Source organism: Anomaloglossus baeobatrachus, chromosome 2 (genome assembly GCF_048569485.1).
Source record: "Anomaloglossus baeobatrachus isolate aAnoBae1 chromosome 2, aAnoBae1.hap1, whole genome shotgun sequence".
NCBI lineage: Eukaryota > Metazoa > Chordata > Amphibia > Anura > Aromobatidae > Anomaloglossus > Anomaloglossus baeobatrachus.
The window spans coordinates 732,356,127-732,378,598 of NC_134354.1; the positions used below are offsets into that span (position 1 = coordinate 732,356,127).

The window sequence follows — 22,472 nt, forward strand, 5'->3', positions numbered from 1 at the left end:
AATCAGCAGCTGCTGCTGACTAAAATGGGAGCTTGAGTGAATGTGTGCCTCCTTCAACACAAAGCATAAAACTGAGGAGCCCGTGATGCACGGGAGGGTGTATAGGCAGAGGGGAGGGGTTACACTTTTTAAAGTGTAATACTTTGTGTGGCCTCCGGAGGCAGAAGCTATACACCCAATTGTCTGAGTCTCCCAATGGAGCGACAAAGAAAATACGGTATAAATATATTCATGTAAAATAGAAAGAAAAGAAAGCAACAAAACCTTAAAATAACTTACTCTGGCCTGGCTCCTGCCTTGTCACCTAGGACAGAAAAGAGTGACAGGTTAGGAAGTGTGCTCTATATATCAGATATATACTCCTACTGTGATCCCTCACTCTTCACAGGACTTATGTTTAATCCTTACAGTAAATGGACCTAGCTGTACGTCCAGAAAGCAGTTTCCGCAATCTAGTTAGTAGTACTGATAATTGCACCACTCTAGCTTTTTTTTTTTAGTACAGTACAGGAGTGGTGCTTGAAATTGAAGTCCCTTATCTCTGGTCTTATATTTACCCTCAAATGTTTTCAGAGTTTATCTAGTCACGCGGCGCTGTCTTGTGCTCGTTACTTCTGACTGGTTGGAAGTCAGAAGTGATGTCACAAGGTCTCGATGCAAGGCTATGAGAGCCAGAATGAGGCTCTCATAGACGCGTGACCTCCATGAAACACTGGAGCTGCCGGCAGGTCACAAACTGAATAAGTCCGACCGAAGAGACGCTGGAAACGGATGAAGGCACCAGAGGGCGAGTATGGGACAGGGGACCTAAGATTTAAAACACCACTTTGGCGCTGAAATAAAACAACAAAACAAAAAAAACACTGGCGTGGTGCTTTAAGTCTCAAGTATGGCATGGGCACAGGTGACCCCTGCTGTGTGCGCTTAGATCAGAAGCTGGTTCTCTTAACAGCACTCAGATGCTGCTGTCAATAGTGTCAGACATATGTGAAGGATTTGACATTGCTTCTTCTGTCAGCCCATCGGCACCCCCAAACTGCGCCTGCATCCTATGGCATGGTTGTTAAAGTGACAAGTAAGCCGAAAAAAAGGCCTGTGTGCTGTCTACCCCAGCCGAACACAACAGATACACCTGAACGTGGGGTCTAGTAGACTGTCAGTCAAACACAGACCAGGGAATGCGCCAAGTAGTACAATGCATCAATCAGCATGTTCAGCTTACCTCGTGGGACTAACATTTAGGCTATGTGTCCATGGGAGAACGTAGCTGCGGATTTTTCTGCATCAAAATCCGCAGCTTTCCCGCAAAATCGGCACCTTTTCAAAAGGTGCAGATTTGCCGCGGAATTGCCGCAGATTTTTTTTTCCCAATTTTAAAGCCAAAATCCGGATGAAAATCCGCAACAATAATTGACATGTTGCAGATTTTTCCGGCTCAAAATCCGCACGAAATCCGCTGCGGAAAAATCCGCAGCGTGGGCACAGCATTTCCAAAATGCCATAGAAATGGCTGGGAAGTGCCTGAGCTGCAGATTTTCGGGAAATCCGCGGCTTTTCCGCGAGAAATCCGCGGCAAAATCCACGCATTCTCCGCAGCATGGGCACATAGCCTTAGAGAAAATTTTAATCTATTTTTTTCTCATTTAAAAAAGGGAACATGTCACTATGTAAAAATTTGCCAGCTCTTATTAATTCCCGCTGTTTCAGAATATTATGGGTTTTGTTTTTATTTCAATCCTCCATATGGTTCCACAGAAATGGGACTTTTTATTTAGTGACTGGTTTATGGTCTTTACAAGGCTCACAGGATCCTCTAGGGAGGGGACTTCAGACGGCGATGCCCAATTACCCTGTGAGCAATAGCCCCTTGGTAATGACCATAAAAAGTAGCACTGATAATTAAAAAAAAAAAAAAAAAAAAATAATTGATATCTCTGGAACTGTACGGCAGAGTCATGATAAAACAGAGAAGCAGGAATAAAATAAAGAGCACAAACATAAGAGCTTGGTAGAGCTCACTCATTACTAGTAACCCTTTAAAAGATAAGCCACTTTATTCCTATTAAAGCTAAGAGTCTGACCCCAAACCACATTTAGAAGTTATCTGGAAGTGCATTGGGGTGTGACGGTGACTTCTAGCTCCTCAGCCCCATTCTGTATTTACTACCTAGCAGCAGCCACCCATAGCTGATCGACAGGTCAGTGGTCATGAACCAGAGCAAGCAACCTGTCTATAAACACAGCATGGGGCTGAGGAGCTAGCAGTCACCGTCCCACCCCAGAGCACTTCCAGACAACTTCAAAATGTGATTCCTTGCTGCTGGAACTGTGGTTTGGGGTCAGGGTGACTTCGCTTTTAATAGGGATAAAGTGGCTTATCTTTTAAAGGGTTACTAGGGTTAATGAGTGTGAGCTCTACCATGCTTGATGCTCGTAATGAGAAGTCAGAGGTTCAGATGGGTACCACTGAAATACCGGAATATCCTGGCAGTCAGTGAGGAACTCGAGCATTTTCTGGAACAATGCACAAGTCCCCAACTGACTTCCAATACACTCGGGTACTCGCGTTGCACCCGTCCTAGCAACCAACCAACTGCTCATTACGTGTACCGAGCATGGTAATGCTCGCTTATCACCAAAGGCTATAGAATAAGGGTTGGTCGAAGGTGTTTAAGTTTCTGACAATATCCCTTTAAGTGACTTGAAGCTCTGATTGTCAGCTCACTTGTGCTTTATTTTACATTAGCACAAAATGGTAGTCTGTAGAGAGAAGGTGGGGGAAATATAAATGTGTCCTATGTCTGGTTGGGGGGGGCGGTATCTCAAAAAGTCATGGCGTATCCTCAGGAAATTCCATGAATCTAATATATAAAGCTAAGTGTGTGTGTGCGCGTGCGCTAAAGGAATCCGCACCATCACATTTACAATCACGAAATTTTGCACAGGCGCCTCATATGACTGAGGGAACGTCAGAGATCATGTTTTGATCGGAAAATTTAACCCCGTGCTTTATAGTTACTCTCCAAAAATCCTGCCTCCATTAGAGTCAATGGAGCTGGAAGCCACAGGTTATTATTAGCAGCTGTGATTGGTTGCTAAAGGAACGAAAGACATACATAGTATAACAAGCTTATGTGTGAGGTAATATGATATCAGTGGAGAAGGCTAGGGACAGAGCTGGGAAACCGGACAGAGCTGGGAAACCGGACAGAGCTGGGAAACCGGACACAGCTGGGAAACCGGACACAGCTGGGAAACCGGACACAGCTGGGAAACCGGACACAGCTGGGAAACCGGACACAGCTGGGAAACCGGACACAGCTGGGAAACCGGACACAGCTGGGAAACCGGACACAGCTGGGAAACCGGACAGAGCTGGGAAACCGGACAGAGCTGGGAAACCGGACAGACAGACAGACACAGAGATAGAGAGAGACAGGGAGACCGATACAGAGACAGACAGAGATAGACACAAAGACAGACAGACAGACAGGGAAAGAGAGACACAGAGACAGACAGAGAGAGAGAGACACACAGACAGAGACTGGGAGAGAGACAGACCGTTACTATCCCGGGCAATGCCCGGGTACTACGGCTAGTCTAATATAAAAAGCTGAGTGTATGTATGTATGTCCACTAAAGGAATCCGCACCATCGCATTTACAATCACAAAATTTTGCACAGACGCCTCATGTGACTCAGGGAATGTCATAGCCTATGTTTTGACAGAAAAATGTAACCCCGCGCTTTACAGTTAGGGGTACTTTACACGTTGTGACATCACTAGCATCGGCTAGCGATGCCGAACGCGATAGTACCCGCCCCCGTCGCACATGCGATATGTGGTGATTGCTGCCGTCGCGAACATTATCGCTACGGCAGCTTCACACGCACAAACCTGCTCGGCGACGTCGCTGTGACTGCTGAACTATCCCTCCTTCAAGGTGGAGGTGCGTTCGGCGTCACCGCGACGTCACTAATCGGCCGGTCAATAGAAGTGGAGGGGCAGAGATGAGCGGGACATAACATCCCGCCCACGTTCTCCCTTCCGCATTGCCGTCGGGACGCAGGTAAGGAGATGTTTCTTGCTCCTGCGGGTTTACACACAGCGATGTGTGGAGCTGCAGGAACGACAAACAACATCGTACCTGCGGTCGACCCGACATTATGAATATGACCGACACTACACAGATCAACGAAATTCAACGCTTTTGCGATCGTTTATTGTCGCACAAACAAACAATTTACATGCTGCGATGTCGTTACCGGTGCCGGATGTGCGTCACTAACGACGTGACCCTGACGATTTTTCGGATGCCATGTCGCAGCGTGTAAAGTACCCCTTAATCTCCAAAAAACCTGACTCCATTAAAGTCAATGGAGCTGCGAGCTATTAGGTTATTAATAGCAGCTGTGAGTGGTTGCTATAGGAACAAAGAAGGGAATTTTGTTTACTTACCGTAAATTCCTTTTCTTCTAGCTCCTATTGGGAGACCCAGACAATTGGGTGTATAGCTTCTGCCTCCGGAGGCCACACAAAGTATTACACTGAAAAAGTGTAACCCCTCCCCTCTGCCTATACACCCTCCCGTGGATCACGGGCTCCTCAGTTTTGGTGCAAAAGCAGGAAGGAGGAAACTTATAAATTGGTCTGGGGTAAATTCAATCCGAAGGATGTTCGGAGAACTGAAACCATAACCAAAAGAACAATTCAACATGAACAACATGTGTACACAAAAGAACAACCAGCCCGAAGGGAACAGGGGCGGGTGCTGGGTCTCCCAATAGGAGCTAGAAGAAAAGGAATTTACGGTAAGTAAACAAAATTCCCTTCTTCTTTGTCGCTCCTTTGGGAGACCCAGACAATTGGGACGTCCAAAAGCAGTCCCTGGGTGGGTAAAAGAATACCTCAATAAAAGAGCCGAAAACGACCCCTTCCTACAGGTGGGCAATCGCCGCCTGAAGGACTCGCCTACCTAGACTGGCATCTGCCGAAGCATAGGTATGCAGTTGATAGTGTTTTGTGAAGGTGTGCAGACTAGACCAGGTAGCTGCCTGACACACCTGCTGAGCCGTAGCCCGGTGTCGCAATGCCCAGGACGCACCCACGGCTCTGGTAGAGTGGGCTTTCAGCCCCGAAGGAAGAGGAAGCCCCAAAGAACGGTAGGCTTCAAGAATCGGTTCCTTGATCCACCGAGCCAAAGTTGACTTGGAAGCCTGCGAACCCTTACGCTGGCCAGCGACCAGGACAAAGAGCGCATCTGAACGGCGCAGGGGCGCCGTGCGAGACACGTAGAGCCGGAGTGCTCTCACTAGATCTAATGAATGCAAATCCTTTTCACACTGGTGAACTGGATGAGGGCAAAATGACGGTAAGGAGATATCCTGATTGAGATGAAAAGGAGATACCACCTTAGGGAGAAACTCCGGGACAGGACGCAGAACCACCTTATCCTGGTGAAAAACCAGGAAAGGGGATTTGCATGACAGCGCTGCAAGCTCCGACACTCGTCGGAGTGAGGTAATTGCCACAAGAAATGCCACCTTCTGCGAAAGACGTGATAAAGAGACATCCCTCAGCGTCTCGAAAGGTGGTTTTTGAAGAGCCATTAGCACCCTGTTAAGGTCCCAGGGTTCCAGCGGACGCTTGTAGGGTGGAACTATGTGGCAAACTCCCTGCAGGAACGTGCAGACCTGCGGAAGCCTTGCCAGGCGCTTTTGAAAAAATACTGAGAGCGCCGATACTTGTCCCTTGAGAGAGCCGAGTGACAAACCCTTGTCCATTCCGGATTGAAGGAATGAAAGAAAAATGGGTAAGGCAAAAGGCCAGGGAGTAAAACCCTTATCAGAGCACCAGGACAAGAAGATCCGCCACGACCTGTAATAGATCTTGGCGGACGTTGGTTTCCTGGCCTGTCTCATAGTGGCAATGACATCCTGAGATAACCCCGACGACGCTAGGAGCCAGGATTCAATGGCCACACAGTCAGGTTGAGGGCCGCAGAATTCAGATGGAAAAACGGCCCTTGTGACAGTACGTCTGTGCGGTCTGGAAGCGCCCACGGCTGACCCACCGTGAGATGCCACAGATCCGGGTACCACGACCGCCTCGGCCAATCTGGAGCGACGAGAATGGCGCGACGACAGTCGGATCTGATCTTGCGTAACACTCTGGGCAACATCGCCAGAGGAGGAAACACATAAGGGAGTCGAAACTGCGACCAATCCTGAACTAACGCGTCCGCCGCCAGAGCTCTGTGATCTTGAGACCGTGCCATGAAGGCCGGGACCTTGTTGTTGTGCCGTGACGCCATGAGATCGACGTCCGGCGTTCCCCAGCGGCGACAGATCTCTCGAAACACGTCTGGGTGAAGAGACCATTCCCCCGCATCCATGCCCTGACGACTGAGAAAATCTGCTTCCCAGTTTTCTACGCCCGGGATGTGAACTGCGGAGATGGTGGAGGCTGTGGCTTCCGCCCACAGCAGAATCCGCCGGACTTCCTGGAAGGCTTGACGGCTGCGCGTGCCGCCCTGGTGGTTGATGTACGCAACCGCCGTGGCATTGTCCGACTGTATGCGGATCTGCCTGCCCTCCAGCCACCGATGGAACGCCTTTAGGGCTAGATACACTGCCCTTATCTCCAGAACATTGATCTGAAGGGATGACTATCGGAGTCCAGGTTCCCTGAGCCCTGTGGTGGAGAAAAACCGCTCCCCACCCTGACAGGCTCGCGTCCGTCGTGACCACAGCCCAGGATGGGGGCAGGAAGGATTTTCCCTGCGATAGAGAAGTGGGAAGAAGCCACCACTGAAGAGAGGTTTTGGCTGCAAGGGAAAGAGACGTTCCTGTCGAGGGACGTCGACCTCCTGTCCCATTTGCGGAGAATGTCCCATTGGAGTTGGCGCAGATGGAACTGCGCGAAGGGCACTGCCTCCATTGCTGCCACCATCTTCCCCAGGAAGTGCATGAGGCGCCTCAAGGGGTGTGACTGACCCCGAAGAAGAGATTGCACCCCTGTCTGCAGCGAAAGCTGTTTGTCCAGCGGTAGATTGACTACCGCTGAGTGAGTATGAAACTCCATCCCGAGGTAAGTCAGTGATTGGGTCGGTGTCAACTTGGACTTTGGGAAGTTGATGAGCCACCCGAACTGCTGGAGAGTCGCCAGAGCGACGGTCAGGCTGTGTTGACACGCCACCCGGGAGGGTGCCCTGACTAGGAGATCGTCTAAGTAAGGGATCACCGAGTGGCCCTGAGAGTGTAGGACCGCCACAACGGATGCCATGACCTTGGTGAAGACCCGTGGGGCTGTCGCCAGGCCGAAAGGCAGTGCCACGAACTGAAGGTGTTCGTCCCCGATGGCGAAACGCAGGAAGCGTTGATGTTCGGGTGCGATCGGCACATGGAGATAAGCATCCTTGATGTCGATTGATGCTAGGAAGTCTCCTTGTGACATCGAAGCGATGACCGAGCGGAGAGATTCCATCCGAAACCTTCTGGTGCTCACATGCCTGTTGAGCAGTTTGAGGTCCAGAACGGGACGGAATGATCCGTCCTTCTTTGGCACCACGAACAAGTTGGAGTAGAAGCCGTGACCATGTTCCTGAGGGGGAACGGGAATCACCACTCCTTCTGTCTTCAGAACGCCCACAGCCTGAAAAAGTGCGCCGGCCCGAGATGGGGGCGGAGATGTTCTGAAGAAACGAGTCGGAGGACGAGAGCTGAACTCTATCCTGTAACCGTGAGACAGAATGTCTCTCACCCATCGGTCTTAGACATGTGGCCACCAGGCGTCGCAAAAGCGGGAGAGCCTGCCACCGACCGAGGATGCGGTTCGGGGAGGCCGAAAGTCATGAGGAGGCCGCCTTGGAGGCAGTGCCTCCGGCGGTTTTTTGGGGGCGTGACTTAGACCGCCACGCATAGGAGTTCCTCTGGCCTTTCTCTGGCCTGTTGGACGAAGAGGATTGGGACTTGGCTGAGGGCCGAAAGGACCGAAACCTCGGCTGTATTTTCCGTTGCTGAGGTCTCTTCGCTTTGGACTGGGGTAAGGACGAGTCCTTTCCCTTGGATTCCTTAATAATTTCATCCAATCGTTCGCCAAACAATCGGTCGCCAGAAAACGGCAAACCGGTTAAGAACTTCTTGGAAGCAGAGTCTGCCTTCCATTCGCGTAGCCACATGGCCCTGCCACCGAATTAGCGGATGCTACCGCTGTACGGCTAGCAGAGTCCAGGACGGCGTTCATGGCGTAGGACGAAAAAGCCGACGCCTGAGAAGTCAAGGACGCAACTTGCGGAGCAGAGGTACGTGTGACCGCATTAATCTCAGACAGACAAGCTGAGATAGCTTGGAGTGCCCACACGGCTGCAAAGGCCGGGGCAAAAGACGCGCCTGTGGCTTCATAGATGGATTTCACCAGGAGCTCTATCTGCCTGTCAGTGGCATCCTTGAGCGATGAGCCATCTGCAACTGATACTACAGATCTAGCCGCCAGTCTAGAGACTGGAGGATCCACCTTGGGACATTGAGCCCAACCCTTAACTACGTCAGAGGGGAAGGGGTAACGTGTGTCATAAAGGCGCTTAGTAAAGCGCTTGTCCGGAAATGCTCTGTGCTTCTGGACAGCATCTCTGAAGTTAGAGGGATCGAAAAACGCACTCCGTGTACGTTTGGGAAACCTAAACTGGTGTTTCTCCTGCTGCGAAGCCGACTCCTCTATAGGTGGAGGTGGGGGAGAAAGATCTAGCACCTGGTTGATGGACGATATAAGATCATTTACTAAGGCGTCCCCCTCAGGTGTATCAAGATTGAGGGCAACGTCAGGGTCAGAGCCCTGAGCTGCGACGTCCGCCTCGTCCTCCAGAGAGTCCTCAAGCCGAGACCCCGAGCAGCGTGAGGAAGTCAGGGAAGATTCCCAGCGAGCCCGCTTAGCCGGTCTGGGACTGTGGTCCGTGCAGGAGTCCTCCACGTGAGACCTAGGGGCCACCCCGGGAGCACGCTGCGGCGCAGACCGAGAGGGGCCTGGAGGCGATGATCCAACAGTGCCCGGGGCCTGTGTAAGGACCGGTCTGGGCTGCAAGGCTTCTAGTAGCTTGGCAGACCATTTGTCCATAGACTGAGCCATGGATTGTGAAAGCGACTCAGAGAGTTTCTCAGCAAAAACTGCAAACTCTGACCCTGCCGCCTGGACAGTGGAAGCAGGAGGGTCTGCCTGAGCCGAGGGGCCCACTAGTGACCGAGGCTCCGGCTGAGCAAGTGCAACAGGGGTCGAGCATTGCTCACAGTGAGGGTAGGTGGAACCCGCAGGTAACATAGCCCCACAAGAGGTACAGGTTGCAAAAAAAAAACCCCTTTGCCTTAGCGCCCTTGCTCCTTGTGGACGACATGCTGTTGTCTCCTAGGAGAGTGATCACTGAGGGTATATAGCCAAAAGTAAACAACCCGGCCGAACACCCTAGGGGGACCAGCACCGGGTGACCGGTGTGGCTTACCGACCGCCCAAAGCGGAGTGTGTGTCCACCAGATTCCCTGCCTTAGGTCTCCCAGAGCTGCAGAGCTCGTTCCTGAAAATCCTCCACCGGCAGAATGTGTGTAAAAATGGCTGCCGGAGTTCTCATGGGAGGAGTGAGCCGTGGGCGGCGACTAGTAAAGTGCGGGAATCTGGGGCCCAGAGTGATCAGTGAGGGGGGGGGGGAGGAAACAAAGTATGCTCCAGCCCTCACTGCCGACGTCAGGTCGACCGTCCCGCCCTTACCCCTGACTAAATTTAATACCGCGGCCGACAAACAGGCTCGGTCGGCGCGGAAGTCCCGGTCTTCACAACCCAGCAGCTGCTGCAGCGTCTGTGAAACAAGCGCTCCATGCACAGTCCCCATGGGGACACAGAGTACCTTTAGATGCAGGGCCCTGTCCCTGAGGATACATAGACTCCTGTCCGGCAGATTCCCACAGGGGCTGCGGAGGGAGCCCGGTCCCAGTAAATGGATGACCGGTCAGGATCCCACTTCTCCCAGAGCCTCTAAGGGATGGTGAAGGAAAACGGCATGTGGCTCCAGCCTCTGTACCCGCAATGGGCACCTCAACCTTAACAGCACCGCCGACGTAGTGGGGTGAGAAGGGAGCATGCCGGGGGCCCTGTGGGGGCCCTCTTTTCTTCCAACCGATAAAATCAGCAGCTGCTGCTGACTAAAATGGGAATGCATGAGTGGATGTGTGCCTCCTTCCACACAAAGCATAAAACTGAGGAGCCCGTGATCCACGGGAGGGTGTATAGGCAGAGGGGAGGGGTTACACTTTTTCAGTGTAATACTTTGTGTGGCCTCCGGAGGCAGAAGCTATACACCCAATTGTCTGGGTCTCCCAATGGAGCGACAAAGAAATAAATTGTTAGTATAAGAAGCTTATGTGTGAGGTAATAAGAGGTTGGTGGACAGACAGGGACACAGACAGACAGACAGACAGACAGGGACACAGACAGACAGACAGACAGACAGACAGACAGACAGACAGACAGACAGACAGACAGACAGACAGACAGACAGACAGACAGACAGACAGACAGGGACACAGACAGACAGACAGACAGGGACACAGACAGACAGACAGACAGGGACACAGACAGACAGACAGACAGGGACACAGACAGACAGACAGACAGGGACACAGACAGACAGACAGACAGACAGGGACACAGACAGACAGACAGACAGACAGGGACACAGACAGACAGACAGACAGACAGGGACACAGACAGACAGACAGACAGGGACACAGACAGACAGACAGACAGACAGGGACACAGACAGAGACAGGGACACAGACAGACAGACAGGGACACAGACAGACAGACAGGGACACAGACAGACAGACAGGGACACAGACAGACAGACAGGGACACAGACAGACAGACAGGGACACAGACAGACAGACAGGGACACAGACAGACAGGGACACAGACAGACAGGGACACAGACAGGGACACAGACAGACAGGGACACAGACAGACAGGGACACAGACAGACAGGGACACAGACAGACAGGGACACAGACAGACAGGGACACAGACAGACAGGGACACAGACAGACAGGGACACAGACACTATCCCGGGCAACGCCCGGGTACTACAGCTAGTGTCTTATAAATGCGGATAACACCACTAGGACACCATAGTGCACGGCTGTGCATAGATCGCTCGCCCTCCAGGTTTTGTCTTCTAATCACTTATATTAGAGTTTACAAATTAAACCTCATCTCACAGAAATGAAAATCCTTTTGAATAAAGTCTTGCATCCACATTATTGTTTAATATACACAACATACGTTACAGGTAATACATACTTTTTTTGTCTGAACTACTGAAGTCTATTCCACCAAGTCCTTCGTTAGTAGTAGTCTGTGCGGCAGGAGCGGCCAAGCCCAAAGTGTTCTGTCCGAGACCTGCAAATAAACAATGGCCGAGCCTTGAACATCTAGAAAACTGCTAAACACAAAGACAAAATAAACAAACACCTACCGACCCCCTGCCATTCATCGATTATCTCTGCTTATGTTCTCTACTCCTCTCACAGCATTTTCGTTCCAATGTGGACAACAAAGTGGCAGATGAAACTGAACATTTAAGCACTGACTCTTTAGTTACCCAGTCAGTGATTGGCTGCAGCGGTCACATGTCCAAATCCCAAAAGGGAAGTAGAAACAAGCGGGGCACAAGGACAGTGTCAGTCCATTGTTTAGTTTATGTTACTGTGGCGGTCAAGTTCTATAATTTTTTTTTTGAAGAGCTGATGCATATTCTGAGCTGTCGGTTTCTAATCGTCCACTCATACATAGTTAACAATTGGTAACAATCTTAAAGGGGGATTGTCATCTCACACATTTATGGCACATCCACAGGAAAAGTCATGATGTATCATAGATGCGAGTCTCCCCTCCCCATGGCATCTGCATCTTAAGGACAAGGTCCCATTATACGCTGCTGTCATTATCAAAAGAATAAATGGGACCTTCTCCACTGACAGCAGCGCTGATGAGCGAGCACTACCATGCTTGGTACTCATAACCAGCAAGCTTGACGCATGCATGGGCGCTACTCAAGCACCCGAGTATAACAGAAGTCAATTTGGAACTTGAGAATTTTTCTAGATCTTCCCAGTTTACTTCCATTATACGAGTCGAGCCCGTCTAAGCATCTGACTGTTGGTTATGAGTACTGAGCACCTGAGCATTGTAGTGCCCGCTCATCACTAGTAACAAGTACCAAGCACCCAAACATGGTAGTGCCCGCTCATCACTAGTTACAAGTACTGAGCATGGTGGTGCCCACTCATCACTACTAACGAGTACTGAGTATGGAAGTGCCCGCTCATCACTAGTAACGAGTACTGAGCATGGTAGTGCCCGCTCACCACTAGCAACGAGTAGTGAGCATGGTAGTGCCTGCTCATCACTAGTAACGAGTACTGAGCATGGTAGTGCCCGCTCATCACTAGTAACGAGTACTGAGCATGGTAGTGCCCGCTCATCACTAGTAACGAGTACTGAGCATGGTAGTGCCTGCTCATCACTAGTAACGAGTACAGAGTATGAAAGAGCTCACTAATCACTAGTTACAGGTACCCGAGCATGGTAGTGCTCACTCATCCCTAGCTACAAATACTAAGCACCCGAGTATGGTAGTGCTCGCTCATCACTAGTTGCGAGTACTGAGCATGGTAGTGCCCGCTCATCACTAGTAACGAGTAGTGAGCATGGTAGTGCCCGCTCATCACTAGCAACGAGTAGTGAGCATGGTAGTGCCCGCTCATCACTAGCAACGAGTAGTGAGCATGGTAGTGCCCGCTCATCACTAGTAACGAGTAGTGAGCATGGTAGTGCCCGCTCATCACTAGTTACAAGTACTGAGCATGGTAGTGCCCGCTCATCACTAGTTACAAGTACTGAGCATGGTAATGCCCGCTCATCACTAGTAACGAGTACTGAGCATGGTAGTGCCCGCTCATCACTAGTAACGAGTACTGAGCATGGTAGTGCCCGCTCATCACTAGTAACGAGTACTGAGCATGGTAGTGCCCGCTCATCACTAGTAACGAGTACTGAGCATGGTAGTGCCCGCTCATCACTAGTAACGAGTACTGAGCATGGTAGTGCCTGCTCATCACTAGTAACGAGTACAGAGTATGGTAGAGCTCACTAATCACTAGTTACAGGTACCCGAGCATGGTAGTGCTCACTCATCCCTACCTACAAATACCAAGCACCCGAGTATGGTAGTGCTCGCTCATCACTAGTTGCGAGTACTGAGCATGGTAGTGCCCGCTCATCACTAGTAACGAGTACTGAGCATGGTAGTGCCCGCTCATCACTAGCAACGAGTAGTGAGCATGGTAGTGCCCGCTCATCACTAGCAACGAGTAGTGAACATGGTAGTGCCCGCTCATCACTAGTAACGAGTAGTGAGCATGGTAGTGCCCGCTCATTACTAGTTACAAGTACTGAGCATGGTAGTGCCCGCTCATCACTAGTAACGAGTACTGAGCATGGTAGTGCCCGCTCATCACTAGTAACGATTACTGAGCATGGTAGTGCCCGCTCATCACTAGTAACGATTACTGAGCATGGTAGTGCCCGCTCATCACTAGTAACGATTACTGAGCATGGTAGTGCCCGCTCATCACTAGTAACGAGTAGTGAGCATGGTAGTGCCCGCTCATCACTAGTAACGAGTACAGAGTATGGTAGAGCTCACTAATCACAGGTACCAGAGCATGGTAGTGCTCACTCATCCCTAGCTACAAATACCAAGCACCCGAGTATGGTAGTGCTCGCTCATCACAAGTGGCTGGGATTCTCTTCTACTATGCATTTTATCATATCCTGCAGAACAATTGCTGTGCCATAAATGCACCAGATGGGAATGCCTCTTTCATTCATCAGACATGTGTCATACATATAAGTTCAGGCCAATACAGTGCTTTCCGCTGAGCTATGTGTTGGGGTTTCTGGTGGAATCTGTAATCCGGCAGGAACCCCCCGAGAAAGCCAGTCACTAGAATGAAGCTGATGGCGTCATTATGGACACCGGCTGGGCTCCGTCCTGGCAGTGATCTGACAAGGAATACTAGCAGGATGGAGGCCAAGCAGTGTGTACGGCTTCATTCCAGTGACGGGCTCTGAGGGGCTCCCGTTGGCATACTACTTTTATAGGGTTCCAACAAAAACCCGACACAGAACTCAGCAGGGAAGCCTGTATTAATATCAACCTAGCTTTATTAATCCTTTCTAAAACAAATCCTTGCAAGACCTGGTATAAAAGTATTTTCAACGCATAAATCACCAGACTAAGCTCTGTATAGACAATGGGCCGGCAAGTGGAAGAGAACGAGGCCCCGAGGTTACAGGGTCCGGCTGCTTTCTGTACAGCCTGTAAATCAGTATCAATGCAGGAGAAATGAAGCAATGTACAATGGGATAACAGAGCTCCTTCACTTGTCATGTGGACACAACTCGCTCTCCAGTGTAAAGGCATCCAGAAGCCAAATGCACTAAAAGCCTAATTATAACCGCACATTATTACACGGAGGATTCTGTATAATTGTAAAGCACAAAAGGTGACGCAAGACGTATACAGCACTGAAGCCGTCACTCAAAATTCTGCACTAAGGGTATCATCAGCAATTACACAGTGTCGGGCTTTAGAGTCATAAGTGACTGACAGCACAACCACCAGCAAATGTCCTCAGATTTTTATCTCAGGAGCCTTCATGTCTCATTTTTTACTTACAAATTTTAAACAAAATTTTTACCTGAAAACGTGCCTTTTTTGCTAAAACACAAACACTAGACAAAAAAGCCACAAAGTGTCTAAACAAATAGAGTGGAATTGATCCAGACTGGCGTTTCATATGTAGAGGCCTAAAGGAGCAAGATGTGGCAAATGTATTAGACGCTGCATTTTGGGCTGTCCGAGCACCATCAGCAGATCCAAATTTCTGCTATAATTTACACTGAATTCCGCTCATTTATTTGTTCTGGACAATTAGAAGTGGAAAATTATAATTATTACTCACATAAAATGTTGTTATAAATCCTGTCCCCCAAAAAATATGGTCAAAGACGTGTACGCCAGGTTTTCTTTTACACAAATTGCAACAGAATTCTGGGGGATTTATCAGAGTATATCTCCTTTAATCATCTCCCTGATGAGCTACTTTATTACTTGTCTCCTCTGTGGCCCTGTCAGACATCTCATCAGACTAGGACAGGAGCCGCCGGCCGTAGAAAGGAGCCGCCGGCCGTAGAAAGGAGCCGCCGGCCGTAGAAAGGAGCCGCCGGCCGTAGAAAGGAGCCGCCGGCCGTAGAAAGGAGCCGCCGGCCGTAAAAAGGACCCGTCCTTCTGCTACTACCGGCTCTCCATTAGATATTACCGACTTGCCCTCAGCCATCTGCTTACTGACTTTACCTCCTCCATTACATCCTCGGTGCCTCTTTCGCACGTCAGTATTTTACAAATATTTCTAAGCTAAAACCAGGAGTGAGTGTAAAATACAGAACAGGAGTGAATTTTTCCATGAGTATACGCTCTGTAGGTTCACACTGACCACATACTGGTGTGTGAATGAGATAGAAAAAAGTCCAGCTCACCCAATTCATATGGAGACCTCCCAAACCAGACGGTGCACGGGCAAAGAGAAGTCGGCGAACATCCACACGGCAGGAGAAAACAAGATGTCCAGCAATCACGTTCAGGTTATATTAAAAATAAAAATTCTTTATTTTAATCCATATTAAAATAAATGAGTCCATTCGGGAATTAAAAAAAAAAAAAATCCATTGAACAATAGAGTAGAGGAACTAGTTTCAGACTAGTCTTTATTCACTCCTTTTTAATATAACCTGGACGTGATTGCTGGACATCTTGTTTTCCCCTGGTATGTGAATGAGATCTTACACTGCACTTATTCCTTCCCTCTTCAATCTCAGCCTTGTAGACCCCCAAGGGTATTTTTCAAGGTAACAGTGAAGGTGCCAGTTTTCATTCGCATGTCCCCATTCCTCATGTGACTTACGGTACCTTTTATTGACTCTTCCAATGTCAACAAATAATAATGAATAATACGGGGCCACAGTCCCCTCATGGTTCTACTCACGCTGGTCCACCTAGAGGACGATAACCTGTAATCATCTGGTTGCTTGTTCCTTATACAGCAGTGCCACAGCATAGCAGTATGTATTTAAAAAAAAAAAAAAAATCAGTCTCCTTTGAAGTCCGGCCACAGGCAAGTTTCAAAGGAATGTTGTTAATGACAAGCGTGGCGGTCTTCAGAAGGCCCCCCCTGCTGTCCTAGCACCCCATCAGTGACCTGCGATCATGTCAAGGTCACTTAAAATGGCACGCGTTAAATCCACCTGCATGGGGGTAGGTTAACAATTGTGGCTACACCTGTGCTTGTTAGCGGCAGGACCTGGCCACTACCTGTCAAGTATGGGGCAGGCTCAACCCCTGAGCCCGCTCCATACACCCACTTCTGACTTGTGCAGTTGTTTCTTGTAGTTTCCAAAAAACTTAATTTAAGTCTTACCTAGAAAGTAAAGCAATGACGCTTTTATTCATTTATGCACAGAAAAGTAGAGCAGCACTCCAGAGTCTTACAGGGGTGCCTCAACCATAAAATGTATTGCAATAGACCCCTTTTGTAATTCTTATTCGTTAAATGCAATGTTTTGTGTAAAGGGACCCTTTATTAGGAAGGTTGCATGAAGAAGTCATGAGGATTTTGTTGGGAAGGCCCGCAGTGTTATGGATCCAACAGTATGAAGGTCCATAAAGACAAGGGACACTACTATTATTGCCCTTACAACAGGATTCTTATGACCTCCTGATGCAACCTGCCTGATGAAGGCTTTCTTGACCCGAAATGTAGGAATCGCAAAGGCGCTGTTTTTGTTGGCTTTGGAATATTTCTCTACATTTATAGATACTTGGATGAGGGGTGGGCAGCTGACCTACCCATAGGCTATGATTTGTGCCTCTTGAATTTGCCCCACATATGCCTTCATCCCTACCTGCATCCGGCTTCACATTCAACCACACGGAATCACACTTACCTGAAGCCATGACGCCTGCATTCTGAAACGGCGATGCCGTCAGCCCCGGCAGGGTCCCAAGTGACAGCCCAGTAGTTGCTGCAGTAGTAGCGGCGGCAGCAGCAGGTGCAGACGCCCCCAAATTCAGAGAAAAAACAGTTCCTAATAAAAAAACAAAAACCTAATGAGAAGATCACGTCTACTACAAAGTCTGACGGAGTTTACCAAGTTATTGCTATTACTGTCAAATTTACACCAATACCCTCAACAGCTAATACGTTATTCCAAGTTTTCTTTTTTAGGAAATACAAAGCACAAAATCTACATAAAAACTATAAAAGCACGACCGAGCTATTATTACTGAGACACTGATCTGATGGATGATGGATGATTGCAATAACAGCTAATATAAAAGTCTTTATCCATGTAAGCAGGTGATGACATTGCTGTGATGTGCCGCAAAACACAGAAAATTCAAGCAAGGGAAGCCGGTTTACAATGGAAACGTCTTCACGGGGTATTTGAGAAAAGAATATTGCAGTTTTGTTTCTTCAGCAAAAACACACTTCTGGCTGAAAAACAACCCCCCCACCCCACCCACATACAGCAATAGTTTTTGACCATACATTTTTTCACTATTTTCAATGGAAAAAAACACAGTGAAAAACACAACAAAAAATTGACATGCTGCTTCTTTTTGCTGCACCCAAAACTGCATGTGTCGCGGGCGGGGAGAAGGATGGCAACGCCACGCTCACCCACTGCTCGGGTCCGGCTGCTGCTGCTCTGCGGTGGCTCGAGCGGTGGGCCGGATCCCGGGGTCTCGAGCGGCGCTCCTCGCCCGTGAGTGAAAAGGGGGTTGTTTTGGTGGTGGGGATTTGGTTGTTGTCCGTGACGCCACCCACGGTTGTGGTGTTTGTAGTGACACCACCACTGCTCTGAACAGGGATCCCGGGAGCGGTGACTGGAGAAGCTAAGTTGTTAGTCCACCCCTCCGTGGGTAGGGGGTTGATGGTCCCGGGGCCCGGTGATGGGGTAGAACAGGATGGCAGGCGGGTTTTGGGGCCTGGTGAGGTGCAGGGACGCGGGGGCAGCGCTGTGCCGTGCGGCACTGTGGTACTCACTCAGCCTGAGACGTTGACACAGTTCACGGTAAAACACACGTCTGGAAAGACGGTTCCCACGGACGGCTGCTGTTGCTTTTCCCCGGTAGTTAACGGTGACTGTCTCTTTCCCTGCACCTAGTACTTCTGTTGGTATCGATGGGTTCCCACCGGTAACCCGCTCTCCGGCTTGGATATGGGCCGGAGGAGCCCCTCTTTGCCCGCAGGCGCTGGCCCTGAGAAACTGGTGCCTTGGCGGTGGCGGTGTCTCTCTCATACGGTTGGACTTTTGCCTTCAGTCGGGACTTAGTTGTTTGGAAACCCGGAGGTCCCCTTCACTGACGGATTTGACAAATTCACGGCGACTCCAAGCCTTGCCGGGATCCGAAAGGCCCCTGCCAATGGTGCTGGCCTCACTTTGTGTACCGGTCCGGTACCGCCGGGCCACCACCCGTCCGCGGTCCTTTCGGCAACTCCGATCAGCCACTCCTGCAGACGGTCACCGCCGTCTGCTAACCTTGCTGTCTCTGTCCGGGGCACACACCCAGACTCAGTCTCACAGTTGCTCTACTATCACCTTGCTTTGCTCCTTCCACTTCCACTTCCCTAGCTTCACTGTTTACTTTTCCCGCCTCCAGGACTGTGTACTCCTCGGTGGGCGGGACCAACCGCCTGGCTCCGCCCCCTGGTGTGAACATCAGCCCCTGGAGGAAGGCAACAAGGATTTTTGGGTTTAGCTTTGGTGTACCTAACCGGGGTGTAGGGTGTGGTGATGTAGTTACCTGTGACACCCTGGCTTGTCCAGGGTGTCACACATGCAAAAAAGAAGCAACGTGCGCAAAGCCTTTCTGAATTCACATAGACTTTTCTGGGGAAGGAAATTCATGCAGCTTAGGGCAACAAACCGCACCAAATCCGCATCAAAAACTGCACTGTGTGCACAGGGCCTAAGACCCTGTGCACACACACTGCGTTTTTTGTCATGGATTTGTCGCGTTTTTTGCTGCAGAAATTAGAAAAGGTGCACTTTTTGTTCATAACCTTTCTGCAGTTCTTCCCCAGCAAAAGCTATGGAAAAACACAAAATGCTGTGCGCACGCTGCATTTTTTTTTCCCTATAGGTTTGGCTGCAGAATTTCTGCAGCGTTTCTGCAGCAAAAAAAAAAAAAGCAAAAAAAAGAAGTAGCATGTCACTTCTTTTCTGCAGGAACCTGCGGTTTTGCCATAGATAAGGGTAAAAAAACGCAGGGACCAACCCAAGGAAAAACTGCGGGTGCGTTTTCACTGCGTTTTTTGTCGCAGCTGCGGAACTCTACCAGAGGGTGCGGATTTTTCTTAAGAAGAAGGGAATTTTGTTACTTACCGTAAATTCCTTTTCTTCTAGCTCTTATTGGGAGACCCAGACGATTGGGTGTATAGCACTGCCTCCGGAGGCCACACAAAGCTATTACACTAAAAAGTGTAAGGCCCCTCCCCTTCTGGCTATACACCCCCAGTGGGATCACTGGCTCACCAGTTTTAGTGCAAAAGCAAGAAGGAGGAAAGCCAATAACTGGTTTAAACAAATTCACTCCGAATAACATCGGAGAACTGAAAACCGTTCAACATGAACAACATGTGTACCCGCAAACAAACCAAAAATCCCGAAGGACAACAGGGCGGGTGCTGGGTCTCCCAATAAGAGCTAGAAGAAAAGGAATTTACGGTAAGTAACAAAATTCCCTTCTTCTTCGGCGCTCTATTGGGAGACCCAGACGATTGGGACGTCCAAAAGCTGTCCCTGGGTGGGTAAAGAAATACCTCATGTTAGAGCTGCAAGACAGCCCTCCCCTACGGGGAGGCAACTGCCGCCTGCAGGACTCTTCTACCTAGGCTGGCGTCCGCCGAAGCATAGGTATGCACCTGATAATGTTTGGTGAAAGTGTGCAGACTCGACCAGGTAGCCGCCTGGCACACCTGTTGAGCCGTAGCCTGGTGTCGCAATGCCCAGGACGCACCCACGGCTCTGGTAGAATGGGCCTTTAGCCCTGATGGAACCTGAAGCCCCGCAGAACGGTAGGCTTCAAGAATTGGTTCTTTGATCCATCGAGCCAGGGTGGCCTTAGAAGCCTGCGACCCCTTGCGCTTACCAGCGACAAGGACAAAAAGTGCATCCGAACGGCGCAGGGGCGCTGTGCGGGAAATGTAGATTCTGAGTGCTCTCACCAGATCTAACAAATGTAAATCCTTCTCATACCGATGAACTGCATGAGGACAAAACGAAGGCAAAAAGATATCCTGATTAAGATGAAAAGAGGATACCACCTTCGGGAGAAACTCCTGAATGGGGCGCAGCACTACCTTGTCCTGGTGGAAGACCAGGAAGGGAGCCTTGGAAGACAACGCTGCTAGCTCAGACACTCTCCGAAGAGATGTGATCGCTACCAGAAAAGCCACTTTCTGTGATAGTCTAGAAAGTGAAACCTCCTTCAGAGGCTCGAAGGGCGGCTTCTGGAGGGCAACTAGTACCCTGTTCAGATCCCATGGATCTAACGGCCGCTTGTACGGGGGAACTATATGGCAAACCCCCTGTAGGAACGTGCGCACCTTAGAAAGTCGTGCTAGACGCTTCTGAAAAAAGACGGATAGCGCCGAGACTTGCCCTTTAAGGGAGCCGAGCGACAAACGTTTTTCTAACCCAGATTGGAGGAAAGAAAGAAGGGTAGGTAATGCAAATGGCCAGGGAGACACTCTCTGAGCAGAGCACCAGGATAAGAATATCCTCCACGTTCTGTGGTAGATCTTAGCAGACGTGGGCTTCCTAGCCTGTCTCATGGTGGCAACGACCCCTTGGGATAAGCCTGAAGACGCTAGGATCCAGGACTCAATGGCCACGCAGTCAGGTTCAGGGCCGCAGAATTCCGATGGAAAAACGGCCCTTGGGACAGTAAGTCTGGTCGGTCTGGTAGTGCCCACGGTTGGCCGACCGTGAGATGCCACAGATCCGGATACCACGCCCTCCTCGGCCAGTCTGGAGCGACGAGTATGACGCGGCTGCAGTCGGATCTGATCTTGCGTAGCACTCTGGGCAGGAGTGCCAGAGGTGGAAACACATAAGGGAGCCGGAACTGCGACCAATCTTGCACTAGGGCGTCTGCTGCTAGAGCTCTTTGATCGCGAGACCGTGCCATGAATGTTGGGACCTTGTTGTTGTGCCGGGACGCCATTAGGTCGACGTCCGGCCTTCCCCATCGGCTACAGATTTCCTGAAACACGTCCGGGTGAAGGGACCATTCCCCTGCGTCCATGCCCTGGCGACTGAGGAAGTCTGCTTCCCAGTTTTCTACGCCGGGGATGTGAACTGCGGATATGGTGGAGGCTGTGGCTTCCACCCACATCAGGATCCGCCGGACTTCCTGGAAGGCTTGCCGACTGCGAGTCCCTCCTTGGTGATTGATGTATGCCACCGCTGTGGAGTTGTCCGATTGAATTCGGATCTGCTTCCCTTCCAGCCACTGCTGGAAGGCTAGTAGGGCAAGAAACACTGCTCTGATTTCCAGAACATTGATCTGAAGGCTGGACTCCTGCTGAGTCCACGTACCCTGAGCCCTGTGGTGGAGAAACACTGCTCCCCACCCTGACAGACTCGCGTCTGTCGTGACCACCGCCCAGGATGGAGGTAGGAAGGACTTTCCCTGTGATAATGAGGTGGGAAGAAGCCACCACTGCAGAGAGTCCTTGGCCGTCTGGGAGAGGGAGACTTTCCTGTCCAGGGATGTCGACTTCCCGTCCCATTGGCGGAGAATGTCCCATTGAAGTGGACGCAGATGAAACTGCGCAAACGGAACCGCCTCTATTGCCGCCACCATCTTCCCGAGGAAGTGCATGAGGCGTCTCAAGGAGTGCGACTGACTTTGAAGGAGAGCCTGCACCCCTGTCTGTAGTGACCGCTGCTTGCTCAGCGGAAGCTTCACTATCGCTGAGAGAGTATGAAACTCCATGCCAAGATACGTTAGTGATTGGGTCGGTGACAGATTTGACTTTGGGAAGTTGATGATCCACCCGAACGCCTGGAGAGTCTCCAGTGCAAAATTCAGGCTGAGTTGGCATGCCTCCTGAGAGGGTGCCTTGACCAGTAGATCGTCCAAGTAAGGGATCACAGAGTGTCCGTGAGAGTGCAAGACTGCTACCACTGCTGCCATGATCTTGGTGAACACCCGGGGGGCTGTCGCCAGACCAAATGGCAGAGCCACGAACTGAAGATGTTCGTCTCCTATCACGAAGCGCAGAAAGCGTTGGTGCTCCGT

The 22,472-nt window shown here is 50.2% G+C and overlaps 1 protein-coding gene across 1 annotated transcript in view; it reads right to left on the reverse strand.

Annotated features, from left to right (window-relative positions):
- NUP58 (nucleoporin 58) overlaps nucleotides 1–22,472 on the reverse strand; it is a 136,581-nt gene that overhangs the window by 94,405 nt on the left and 19,704 nt on the right. The window contains exons 4-6 of the mRNA XM_075337376.1: nucleotides 17,105–17,245; nucleotides 11,339–11,437; nucleotides 280–304 (exon numbers count right to left, since the gene is read on the reverse strand). Of these exons, the coding sequence (XP_075193491.1) occupies nucleotides 280–304; nucleotides 11,339–11,437; nucleotides 17,105–17,245 (265 nt within the window). The remainder of the gene's footprint in view (nucleotides 1–279; nucleotides 305–11,338; nucleotides 11,438–17,104; nucleotides 17,246–22,472) is intronic.